The 11,985-nt window shown below is 45.4% G+C and overlaps 1 protein-coding gene across 2 annotated transcripts in view; it reads left to right on the plus strand.

Moving 5' to 3' along the window:
- Positions 1-4,802, plus strand: part of RYK (receptor like tyrosine kinase) — a 64,124-nt gene extending 59,322 nt beyond the window's left edge. For both annotated transcript variants that reach the window (XM_074591348.1, XM_074591349.1), the window contains exons 14-15: positions 2,663-2,799; positions 3,731-4,802. In XM_074591348.1, coding sequence (XP_074447449.1) covers positions 2,663-2,799; positions 3,731-3,842 — 249 coding nt within the window. In that variant the 3' untranslated portion in view covers positions 3,843-4,802. The remainder of the gene's footprint in view (positions 1-2,662; positions 2,800-3,730) is intronic.
- The last annotated feature ends 7,183 nt before the right edge of the window (positions 4,803-11,985 follow it).

Consider the following 11,985-nt stretch of genomic DNA (forward strand, 5'->3'; position numbering starts at 1 on the left):
GAGCTTTGGCTTTCCAAGCTCCATCCCCGCATGCTGATGCGTTCTCACTGTACTCTTCAGGCAGCCTTCTCCTGCTTCCACCCTTTCTTCCCTTCCTTAGTGCCTGACCTTAGTCCGTCCATCCATGATGGCCTTCTACCATGCTTGCTCAACTTCCTGTGCACCAGAATGGACTGTTCTTGTGCTTACAGGAGCTTGTCCTTGAAGATAGACCTGTGATAATTAGTACTAATTAATGGTAAACCACTTGCCCTTATGATCTGTGCCTTCCTGCTAAGGGGATGTTTTCTTTGGTAAGGATGCTTTCCTAAACATGGCCACATCCAGGGATTGTAATCTGCATCTTAAAATGTGCTAGTTCAGAAAACTCTTGAAAAGTTCTGGTTGTTTTCTTTTTCCTCATTGCCATGGTCTCCGTACGAGTGCTCAAGCCACATAAACAAAAAAAGGGGGGGGGGGGAAAGGAAGGAAGGGAAGGAGTCAGCTCTGCTCCAGAAATACCTCAGTACTCACTGGAAAATGTGTGGGGTTTTGTGTTATACCCAACTGGAAGACAGAACAGGAAATAGAAGTTTCCTGTAAAAGCGTGTTTTTATAATACTAAATGGGATTGATTAAATGTTGGTTCTTTTTTTTTTTTTTTAAATCTGGAACAGGAAAGTGTTCACTGTTTGCAAAGACTGGACTTGGAAATCAAAGCTTATGTAACACTGGCAGTGAGATGTAGAATTTGATTCGGATGCAGGCACCTCAGTACCATCACCATTTCAGAAAACTAGTGCAATTCAGCATATATTCCACGCTATTGTAACACAGAACTCCTTCTTGCGTTATGTAGGGATAAATCCAACTCGCCTTCCAATAGATAGTTCTTATCTTCGCATACGTAGCTGCCTGAGTTTTGCAGGGTGCAAAAATGGACAGTTTTTCTGGGTGTAGAAAATACTGTCTGCCCTCAATGTCCTCTTTGCCTTTACCTGGGTGCTTTTCACAAGTACGGTGTAATATGTTTTTGTCTATTTGCTAGGACCAAATCTAAGTTATCAATTGCGTGTAACTTCTAATCGGCTGTGAAATCTGTTACACACAATTGAGGTGGTGACAGTTCAGACGCAATTGGCACGTGTTCTGGGCTTGCTTTTTGGATGCGTTTCTTCAAAATGGTTTTGCTGGCTTGAAACATTCCTAATGTGTTCCTTCTCTGCCAACAGTTCTATCCGTCAGCCAAAGCGTAGAAAAACAAGACACGATTCCTGTTGAATTTTAATTCTGTGGGGTTTTTTTCTCTCTGTTGGATATGAAGCTCTGCATCTCTTTATGCCATTTTTATGCAGTTATTTAGGGAATTAGAAATAGCTCTATTCTTAAAGTAGTTTTGCTTGACTCACCCTTTGTTCTAGGTGCACCACCACTTGTCTCTTGGTGTTTTCCTTAACTGCAGATTAGAAGGATGTCTTCCCCTTCCTTCTCGCACTGCTAATAGATGGGTGTTCAGAGTGGGGCCACATCTGGTGATAGGAAGGATGGGGTAATGGCTTCAAACTGAAAGATGGAGATTTAGATGAGATCTCAGGAAGAAATTTTTCACTCTGAGGGTGGTGGGATGCTGGCCCAGGTTGCCCAGAGAAGCCGTGGCTGCCCCATCGCTGGAAGGGTTCAAGGCCAGGTTGGACGGGGCTTGGAGCAGCCTGGGCTGGTGGGAGGTGTCCCTGCCCAGGGCAGGGGGTGGCACTGGGTGGGCTTTAAGGTCCCTTCCAACCCGAACCATTCTATGATCTGTGCCCCTGCTGTTCTAGCTCTGAGCCTTCCTATCAGCACCCGCTGACAGCATCCCTTAGTTAAAGCTTCGCTCAGGGGTTGGGGACTTCTTTGGGTTAAAACTAAGAATCTTTTAAGGCTTGCAGAATTCTGCCCCTTTTTAATAAATCATGATGTTTGCAGCACTTGTAACTTCAGCAGTTGAATCATCAGCATGCAGTATCAGCACCATCTATGTTTTGTCTCTTGGGTCTCTTGATACCAGCTAGTAAATCATTTCACTTGTACTGCACTTGCACATGAATTGATTGATTGGTTTTTCATCACCTTCAGCTCCTTTTGGCAAGTGTTGTCGGCTGAATGTGTTGAATGCTAATCCAGCTGTCAGGTTTACTTAGATGAAATCTTTATTTTTCTCGTGAGTCCGACTTGTGAGTATATACTCAAAATATGTAGTTGACTTCGATTTAAAAAAAAAAAGGTTTCATTCAGTCTGCTCTTCTGAAACTGGATTTCACAGACCTTTTCTGAGGAATTTTTGTAGTGTTTTGAAAAGGTAAAATTATTAATTTTTTTCAAAACAGTCTTTAATACTCCTTAGATTTGTCAAGTGTTTTGAAATGTCATACTAGTAAAACTCGGTAAATACATGATTTTTTTAGCTCTTAAATCTTAATGCATTAAGATTTTAATTTTAGTTCAACTTAACACCTGTTCTGTGATTCTGAATTGTTCCTATTCAAGACCAAGTATTGTCATGTTGAATGTGGATGTATATATATAGCATTTATATAAAGCTTTCTTACTCCGCGTAGTCTTATTTATGACTGATGTTTGTGGAATGTCTGAAGGAGCTCCCAAAATTCGGCGTGCTCTGCTAATGCTGTACGCTGTTTCTTTTTAGTGGGCCTTCGGAGTAACACTGTGGGAGCTGATGACTCTGGGACAGACCCCGTATGTCGACATCGACCCCTTTGAGATGGCTGCTTATTTAAAGGACGGCTATCGAATAGCTCAGCCAATCAACTGCCCTGATGAACTGTAAGTGCATGTTTTTGGAAAGAGAATAAAATGTCTGTTTTGTAACTTGTAATTTTTGGCATGTTGAGCCAGCCTTATCAATGAAAGAGCCGGGTTTGCCTTCCCTTGCCTGTTTATTCTGCCTTTTAGACAAACCCTTGTGAAAGTATTTGTTTGGCTTCAGTGACCTACGTCAAGGAACTCAGGCTAAAATTAAATGCAACTCGTTGTTGAGTTTCGCTTAATCCTGACCCAACTCTTTTTCCTTATTCTGACCCATGGGAGAAATGCGGTTGATTGGGATGGGAGGAGGACGGAGGCAAAGGGCTGGAGGTTTTCATAGAATTGTAGAATGATTTGGGTTGGAAGGGACCTTTAAAGATCATCTTGTTCCATGGGCAGGGACACACAGCTTAGTGTTTGTGGGACTGCTACAGTGGAGGAAGCCACTAGGTTTGTAGGTAGAGGGAATGTCCTTTCTCACAGCAAGACTGTGGAGAAGTACTGTGTGTAATGGGGTTAAATGGAAGTGCTTGAGGTGTTTATTCGTCATCCCAACGGTGCAGGAGAATGCGAGAGCACAGGCCCTGCTTTCTGCCTCATGTATTCTTCTAAATCCCCTTCCCATAAACCTACCACAGAAACACTTTGAACTATGCTTTTACGATAGCAGAGCAATTTCCGATGAGATATGTATTGCTGCTTCCTGGCTTGCCTCTGACTCGTGTCCTAAATCAAACCAGCGCTTTCAGTTGCAGCACATACACTGATCGTTTCAGGTGTCTGTCTTCTGAAGGAATTGTTGAGCATCGTGTATCAGAAGATGCGGGGTTCCTTTTCTCTCTCTAGTCAGCAGGTTTCCTAGCGGCAAATGCTGTTTTTCACGTTCAGGTTTGGACCATGGTCGCCTGGCTTACGTTCTCACGTCTTCCATCTGTCTCATGCCTTGCAGGTTTGCTGTGATGGCCTGCTGTTGGGCCCTAGATCCTGAAGAAAGACCCAAGTTTCAGCAGCTGGTGCAATGTCTAACTGAATTTCATGCAGCGTTGGGAGCCTATGTCTGAAACTGCAGCAGAAGATTCGATTCACGGATTTGGGAGAAGGCATGGCATCCATCTGCAGCTCCATGCATCACTCGGACTCGCACACGTGATGTGTATAAAGCAACACTAAAGGGAGAAAGCACTTCTTCCAAAACACTGTGCCTTAGAATGCTTTAGTAGTCTGAAGTTTTTTGTAAGACCTCTTGATGTTGAATATTTTCTAGATATCACTTTTGCTAAGTTAAATCGAGACCTTTTTATTTGCCATCAGGATTTTTAAAGTGTAGTGATAGTGAACTTAAACACGAGATTTGGATGGACTTTGCACTCTTAAAGCAGACACGTGTTTGTTGTTTTTTTTTTTTAAGGGTATATGGAACTGGTAGAAAAGTGAGGACAGGGGAAATTAATGCAAAAGCCACACTGCAGGAAAATTTTCCCCATTTTTTAAAAATGTTGAAACTGAATCTTTCCGACCAGCTCTAGTGTTTGTACTTGTATGTATCTGGAATAGCTTTTTAGTATCAACTTCTTCTATTTTGAGACAACAGCACATTGTGGTTGGATCCACAAGCGGCATCTTACTTTTTTTTTTTAACCCATTCACGAATGTTTTTTGGAAAAGCTGGTCTTCAGGACACAATATCCCCTTTTTAAACTGGTAAATGATTATGTAAAAGTGATTCCAGTTTACCTCATACAGAGAGTTGTAAAGGTGGGGTAAAAATGGTGCCCCTGCTTGCAGATAAAAGGCTGATGTGATTTTTGAGACGGTTTTATGTGCTAAATAGAGGCCTTCAGAGAAGCGCCAAAGCAGCCCTCGTGTGGGAGTCTTTCACCTCAGACTTCTAGGTCGCAGTTTCTCTTGTTCAGAAAGGTACTGGTTGTTTTTTATGGGCTTTTACGGCCTGAAATGGGCTTAAATATATAAATATATATTTGTAAAGACACTTGCAGAGTAAAGAATGTTTTTCTATTACATCTAATGTGAAAGCTTGGTCCCTCACATTGCCCCATGTATTAAACGTGCATGTCGGTGGTTGTCGTTGGGCTGGAGTTGGCATGAAGACAAGGTGGATTGTCTGCTTCCCTCCCTGCAGCAACTGGTCCCTGAGACTTGAAATATTGCCCTGCTGCCTTCTTCAACCCAAATATTCATTCCACTACAGGTTATTTTGAGTTGAACACTACTTAAGAGGGCTGAACAAGGTATTTCAGGAAAACGTGTGGTGATCCGTTGATTCAGCCTCAGTAACTTTCGTATTCTATATATGAACAAAGTTACTTGTAGAGTAACTTCCAGTTCTCCAAATGAACTGTAGGTTGCATCCTCTACACGGTGGCACCAGGAGGCAGGTTGCACTTTATCACAGTGTGGAACATAAAAAATTGCCTTTTGTCTCACACCAGTTCAGAGTAAAGCACCCATAACCTGGAGAGCTTGTGCAACTGCATGGTTGGGAGCATTGTCCTGACAGGCTCCGTGGCAATCGTAGCGTTTTGGGCTGCAAGTACGAGCAGCTGGATTTGGCTGTGTCATGCAGATGTGCAGCTTTTGTTCTTTCCAGAGTTCTGAAGAAAATTAATCCTTTCTAATTAGTACCACGTGAGGCAGAACTTTGTGCTGTCTGTTCTCAGTCTCGCAGGCTGCGCTTTTGCATTGCCAAGCTAAAAGGCAGGAGTTTTCCTGTCTCTGTCCTTTGGTGTTAGTTATTTGGGGGTAGTGAACCCAGTTTTGCTTTATCCTAGAAGGAAATTTCGTGTTGTGATAGGCTGTGTTTGCTTGAATGAATTGAAACTGATCTCATTTGGTTGGCTTTGGAGTCGCCGAGCGTGGTGGGGATAGCAGTAAGGCTTTGGTTGTGTGGGCTTCTGTGATCTCTTTCCTTTCTGACCTAGGAAAACTACGTGAAGTCAGTACTCGTTTACCATGACTTGGTTGTTAAAGCCATCAGTGGCAGAGTTACTCGTGTCCAGATCTGTGTTACGATGGGATCTACAGAGCTGTGAGATGGGAAATGAGCCCAGGGTGAAAATGGTACGTGCGTTGTATGTACTTCACAGGGTAGCGTATGCTTCGCTTGGGTGCACTGTAGTTGTCACATAGAAGACGTGTATCTTGCAAGATCTGTTCACATCTGGTATGTATCTGAAGGGACATCTAACCGCTGTGGCCTTAAGGTGGGTTAGGGATGTATGGTGGGTTAGGGATGTACTGCACTTCAAACGGCTCTGCTCAATCAGCATGAGCTGTGGGACCGATAAACTATCTCAGCTTTTCCCATCTATTTCTAATCTGCTCCCAGATAAGTGTGCGCATCAGGAGAGACAGAGAAGTGGTTTAGTGTGGTGTTAAGGTATAGATACAACTATCAATTTTGGAAATTCTAGTTTCATTTAAGCACGCTTCACCTACAGGGGTTAAAGCTAAGATAGGCGTTTTGCTGATAGCAGGGCTACCTAGAGTAGATGCCTTGCAGGCAGTTATTGTATCTAAGATTGCAAGTAGCTTTCACGCTGGCATTTTTCTTCACTGCTGTGCGTGATATATCTTAGCTCCATGGCCTTTTAGGAAAGCTGTTGAGGAGCAGGTCACTGGGGTAGAAGACTGAAAATACAGACTTTCTGGAAGGAGAATGTTATCGGTAGCCTCTACTCTTAAAGTACGCAGAAAAGTTTCAGTATTGAAGTTTGGATTGATCAATACCTGTTACCTGAATACAAATATAGCCCTTCTTACCAAGGTCATGTATGGCATTGTGTTTTCAGGCTGAGAGGCATCAAGAGCGTGTTGATGATAGTCCTCAGGCATACAAGCTCCAGTGGCAGACTTGGATGGAGATGTATTTTGTGTTGACAAGAAGAGGACAAAAGAAGAATGGCTGTTTTGGTCATAGTAAACATGTCAAATGGTCTTTTTTTTTTTAATCTTTTTTCCGCATGTCTGGCTCGGAACAGGAGGTAACAGGGTCTGGCAAAGAGGTACAGACTCTGGACTTGACATGTAGAAAAAAATGTTTTGTGTGTGGGAGAGCCAGGAGATGGGAGCTAAAGAAGAAAGAAACAGCTGAGAAAGCCCTAATCACGTTTCTGGGGAAAATCACAGGGTGGAGGTGGACCAGTCCTCTCTGCACCCAACCTTCTGGAGCATGAATGCTCTTTGCTGATGTCACTGGAGACCTGTGCAAGAGCTGTTTCGCTCAGAGCGCTGATGTTGAAACTCTATGGGAGGTGTTGTGGAGAGGGCTGGGGAAGCAGCTGTCAGTAACCCTCTCGATGGGCTTAGAGACAAAAACGAGTAAACTATGTGGGTTGAGAGTGGATTTTGGAAATTATCGTGCTCCTGTATTAAGGAAAAGCAAAAGAGGATTAAGGCAGTAAAGGAAACAGTATGAGAGTGACCCTTGAGAGAGCTAGATGGAGCATGACAGGTAGGTAAGTCAAGGAGGTAAAAGACCAGAAAGCTGTGGTCATAGGAAAGAGGAAACAGGAAAGATTGTGGCTTCCAGGATTTTTTTTTTCTTGGGGGATGGGGTGATGCTGGGTGACAAAAAGTAGGCAAGAAGAGGTAAAAAGCAAGAGGTGTTGAGTATTAAGTGCAGGGTGTCATGGGACTCCCCACGGAGGCAGAGGTTGGTTGGGAGAACTTATGATGGAGTAGGGCTCCAGAGTGAAGGAGGGGATCAAATCATGGAGAGGAAGAACAGGGGTAAGAGAGAAGGCTGAGAGCAGATGATTCATCAAAAGTGATGGGCTGGGAGCTGTGGAGGTGCTAAATAAGGGATATGGAGGGCACCTGGGAAGCAATGTGAAGAGGATGGCTGCTCCATGGGCAGTTTTTCCATGGAATGCAAGAGATGCCTTGGAGGATCAAAGCACTCTCCTTGGCTGTCTTGGCCAGCATTCAAGTTCAGGTTCTCTTCTGTTTCCCACTGCAGCTGTCTCCAGGTTTTCAGTGAAGGGGGAGCCTGGTATGGCAAACGGAGGTGCAGGTGAAGATGATGCCATTTGTTTCTACTAGAGGTGACCTTATTTTATTGAAGTGGGGTTTTTTTGGTGTTTTTTTTTTTTTTTTGCTTGAGTTTGGCACTACGAATCGACACCCCACCTCAGAGCATTTGTCTGGCAGCCCTTGTGCTAGGATTTGGGAGAAGGTATTCAACTATTTGCTCTGGAAAGACACGTGTGTGGTGTGCTCTAAACTATGTGCGTGGAAAGGGCTTGACTCAGCTGGCGCTTTTCAGAAGTGAGTAGAAATACTGCTGAGACCGTGGAATTTGTGTAAGGGTATTGAGTCTTGAGCGTTTTTGTGGTAGCTGATGGATATGAATCATTTTGAAGAAGGGGAGGATTTAAAAAAAAAAAAAAGTCCTCTGTGAAAAGAGCGGTATGAGTGCATCAACCGCATACTGCTTGAGTACATTCCTCGTGGGTAACTCTGTACTTGGGGCCAGGTATAAATTTGGCTGTCCCAAAGTCCCATGGTGCCAGCTCCCAAATGCTTGCCTTTGAGAGCCGGCAAATGCACATGCCACACACAAATACAAATGCCAGTGTTTAAAAAAAAAAAAAAACCAAATAAAAAAAAACACCAAAAAACCCACCAAAAAAGCCCATAACACCTTGACGTGAAAGTGAACCTGCATGAAGGGTGTTCACGCAAGCCTTGCTTTAGTGTTCTGGGAAGCAGCCCTTGGTGTGTTTTCTAGCTAATGCATGGTGTATTTTTTCAACGTGGCATGTGACTCGCAGTGGAAATGGTCTGTGCCCGCTGAATTGCGCGTGTTCAAGGCTGGCTTAACTCAGTTTAAGAAATTTCTGTTTGTCACATGAACTCCTCTTGGTGTTGGCGGATTGTTACCGCAGGGTGTGAGGTGAGTCCAGCCGTAGCCTTTGATCTCAGCGCAGGAATTTTAGTGAGAAGCCATTGGAAGAAATAGAAGAAATCTAATTAAAATAAGAAAAAGGGCAGGCTGCTTACTGAGGCTAGCAGCCTCCTGAGAACTGATGTGAGTGAGGTTTGATCCAAATAGCTTACCAGAACCACAGAGTGCCTGATAAGGAACCGAACTGGCAGCTGAAATCTGCTTCTGCTGCGGGAGTGAGGCTTTTCTGTCCTTGCACGTCCAGGTTCTTGCAGCCAGATAAGGACATTCCTGCAGGCGTTTGGGTGCTCCACGTGGTGATGCCCTTGGTAATTGCTGCTTCCTCCCTGCTAAGGATGTGGAGAACAAATCTTCTCTGTAGGGTGCCGCCTTGCAAATACCAGATTGAAATGGCATTACAGGGAGGGAATATTTTGGGGGTTGCGGGGGAACATGCTTTTTCTGATAGCTCATCTCGCTCCTTTAAGGAGTGGAGTTTGCCTACCCTGACCTCTAACTGTATCTTGCCTTGGAGCAACGTCTCATGGGTAGTGCTGCTATAAGCACTTGCTAAATGTTGCCTATTTGATAACAGGAAGAGGCTCTGTAGGAGAAGGCAAGGTTTGATTGTAAGATTCAGTGGGTTTGGGGGTCAGTTATTGGCCTGGTGGGGGCTGAGTATAATAGGCTTAGGGCTCAGGAAAGCTTGGTGTGTGTTCCCGTGTGCGGTCTTGTGTTGGTGTCCTCCTGCACCAGCTGACTGCTCCTTTGATTGCTCTGTCCTGTGTTTGAGCCATCTGCTGTCAGCGCTTCCCTTGGCTGGAAAAGGCAGTAACGTTAGTTCTGTCTCCTTCCTTTCACGGCACAGAAGCCGTCCTCAGTCATAACCAATTGTGGCTCACTCGCTCCAGGACCAGCGCTCGCTTCAAGGCTGATGCTCCACTCAGCAGATATCCCTTCTCGGGGCTGCAAGGCAGCTGAAGCAGCCATGCATGTCAGCTCTACGAAAGCTTCAAATCGAAACACTTTTTCCACTAAAAAACCCAAGAAAAATGCGAAGTTAAACAACATAACTATCCCAAGTGTATTTCTGATTCAGCTATTGGCTTCTGTGCATTCCTAGGGTGGGAGAGGCTGGATGCATCAAACAACCCCATCTCCTTCCCTCCCTCCCTCCTGCCCCCCAGCTTCTTATTCAGCTCAGTCCCATCTGTAGGCTCAGCTTCCACCTTGTTTTCTCCTGCTGAAGCGTGATGCGCTTCATTATAGTTTATTCTAGCTCTTTTTTGCTTAGGAAGTTTTAGATCAGCTTCTTGTGTTGTCTCCTGTTGTGTTCCCGTCCCCTGAGCTTTTGCCCTGACGAGCAGGGTCATCTCTGGGAGTGACCTTCCAGGATCCAAGAACTCTTCCCGTGCCTTGCATCCATGTGGAGCCAAAACGCTTTGCAAGCAACCAGAAACCCTGACGCTGCCTGCAAGCAATCCCCTGGCCTGAGAACTCAGGCTTGTTAGTGAGACAAGATTAATCTCGCTGAAACTGTAGTTTGTAAGAGAAGGACCTGTGTGGTGCAGCTCATGTCATCCTGTAGATGACAATGGAAATGGCTGTAATTTATGTCCTGATGTACGTGGACACCTATGTCCAGAGTCATACGCAGCTGTGGAGGGGGTATGTACAGTGGCTCCCTGTCACCTTGCCCGATGGACGTCACTTGGCCTGCAGCCATGTGCCCCGTATCCCGTCCTGTCCTCCAGCAGGAGAGCCTGCTTCTGATGGAATCCTTCTTGCTTGCAGACACAAGAATGACTCCCCTTCCTCCTCGGATCCCCTCTTCAGACCGCGGCAAAAGCCCCCTTGCATTTTTGTGGTCCCCTGGCCCACGGGTCAGGCGTTCCCTCTGCTGCGGCAGGCTGAGAACTGCAGAACTATGGTGTTGTGCAGCTGCGTGGGAGGGACCTGCAGCAGAGCCCACCTGCTTGGGGCTCCCCTCCTGGAGCTGAGCTGCCCACTGCCTTCAAAAGAAGCGGTTTTGGTATTTTAGTTGTATTTTTGAAGAGTTCTGTGCAGGTCCCAGGCATGCTTGCCCAACAAGAGCTGATAGCCCTCCAAGGGTGAGGGTTAGAGAAATGAAGGTTAGAGGAGGTGGCTCCAATGTGTTTGTGATGCTTCAGCCTGTGGAATAGACTCGGAGGAGGCTGGAAGCTGAAGCCCCCCATGCTGAGTGCATTTCTGCTGCAAAGCTGGAGTGAAAGCAGGTAGGAGTCTCTTCTGGATGTGCTTGACATGTGTGTGGAATGCAAGTCAAGTTCTGTTGCTAACATGTAAAAGCTGTCTTCAAGCTTACCTGGTCCTAGAGGTCCTGCTTGGGGCTGCCCAGACCCTCTGTGTCCCACATCTCTGTCCAGGCAGCCCTGCTCTGTCGCTGCTGTGAGCACTTCTTGGTTCTTCAGGCTCCCTTGCCTGCAGAGAAGCAGGCTGTCCCTCAGCTGTGGCCTTCCCCTCAACCAAAAGGGAGCTCAGCTGGTGAGAGTTGAAGTAAAACTGTCCTCCCAGCTTTGTTTTTGAGCTCAGAGAAAGCCACAAGATAGGGAAAGCGCTGTGCAGAGGATGATTCATGCTCTAGAAGGAAAAATAAACGTATTCTCTGTCCTCAGTGATGCAAATGGGACTGAGGTTGGCAACACCTCCCTAGGAGATTCTGAAGAACAGACGGAATAATAGCGTTTGATTGAAACAGAGCTTGAAGGAATAGGGAAGTGGACTGACTAAACATGTCGCTGCAGAAATGGAAGTGGGGAGACAGCAAGCTGGCTTTGAATGAGAATATCGATAGGATGGGCATGAGAAGGATGGTACGTGAACCGTGAGATGGTCAAATAGCAAGTGAAAAACGGGTACCTTGACCTGACAGGGTGCTTTAGGCTTTTGTGCTGGGTAAATGTCATGTTTGGAGTTTCTCTTTTTGAGGCAGAAGTGGCTGTTTTCGTGGAGCAGCTGGACAGGACACCTACCCCCCAGAAAGAAAGCAGTTCGGCTCAGTCCTGGAGGATGCGCAGAAACAGCTGTAAAACTACTGGAGAGCTGCTCTGTACCAGTGACCGCACCGCGTTGAGATCCGGCCTTGCTGATGCAGTAAATACAAGAGAGCAAAGCTGGGGAGGAGGAACCAACCCACAAAAAAATCCCACAACTTAAAAAACAAACAAACCAAACTAAAACTGCGTTTAATTTTGAAAAGGGGAACTGTGTAAAAACAAAAGCAGTTCAAGGAAAACAAAGAAAAGGTTGTCAAAAGGGCA

This window comes from Larus michahellis, chromosome 6 (genome assembly GCF_964199755.1).
Source record: "Larus michahellis chromosome 6, bLarMic1.1, whole genome shotgun sequence".
NCBI classification, from domain to species: domain Eukaryota; kingdom Metazoa; phylum Chordata; class Aves; order Charadriiformes; family Laridae; genus Larus; species Larus michahellis.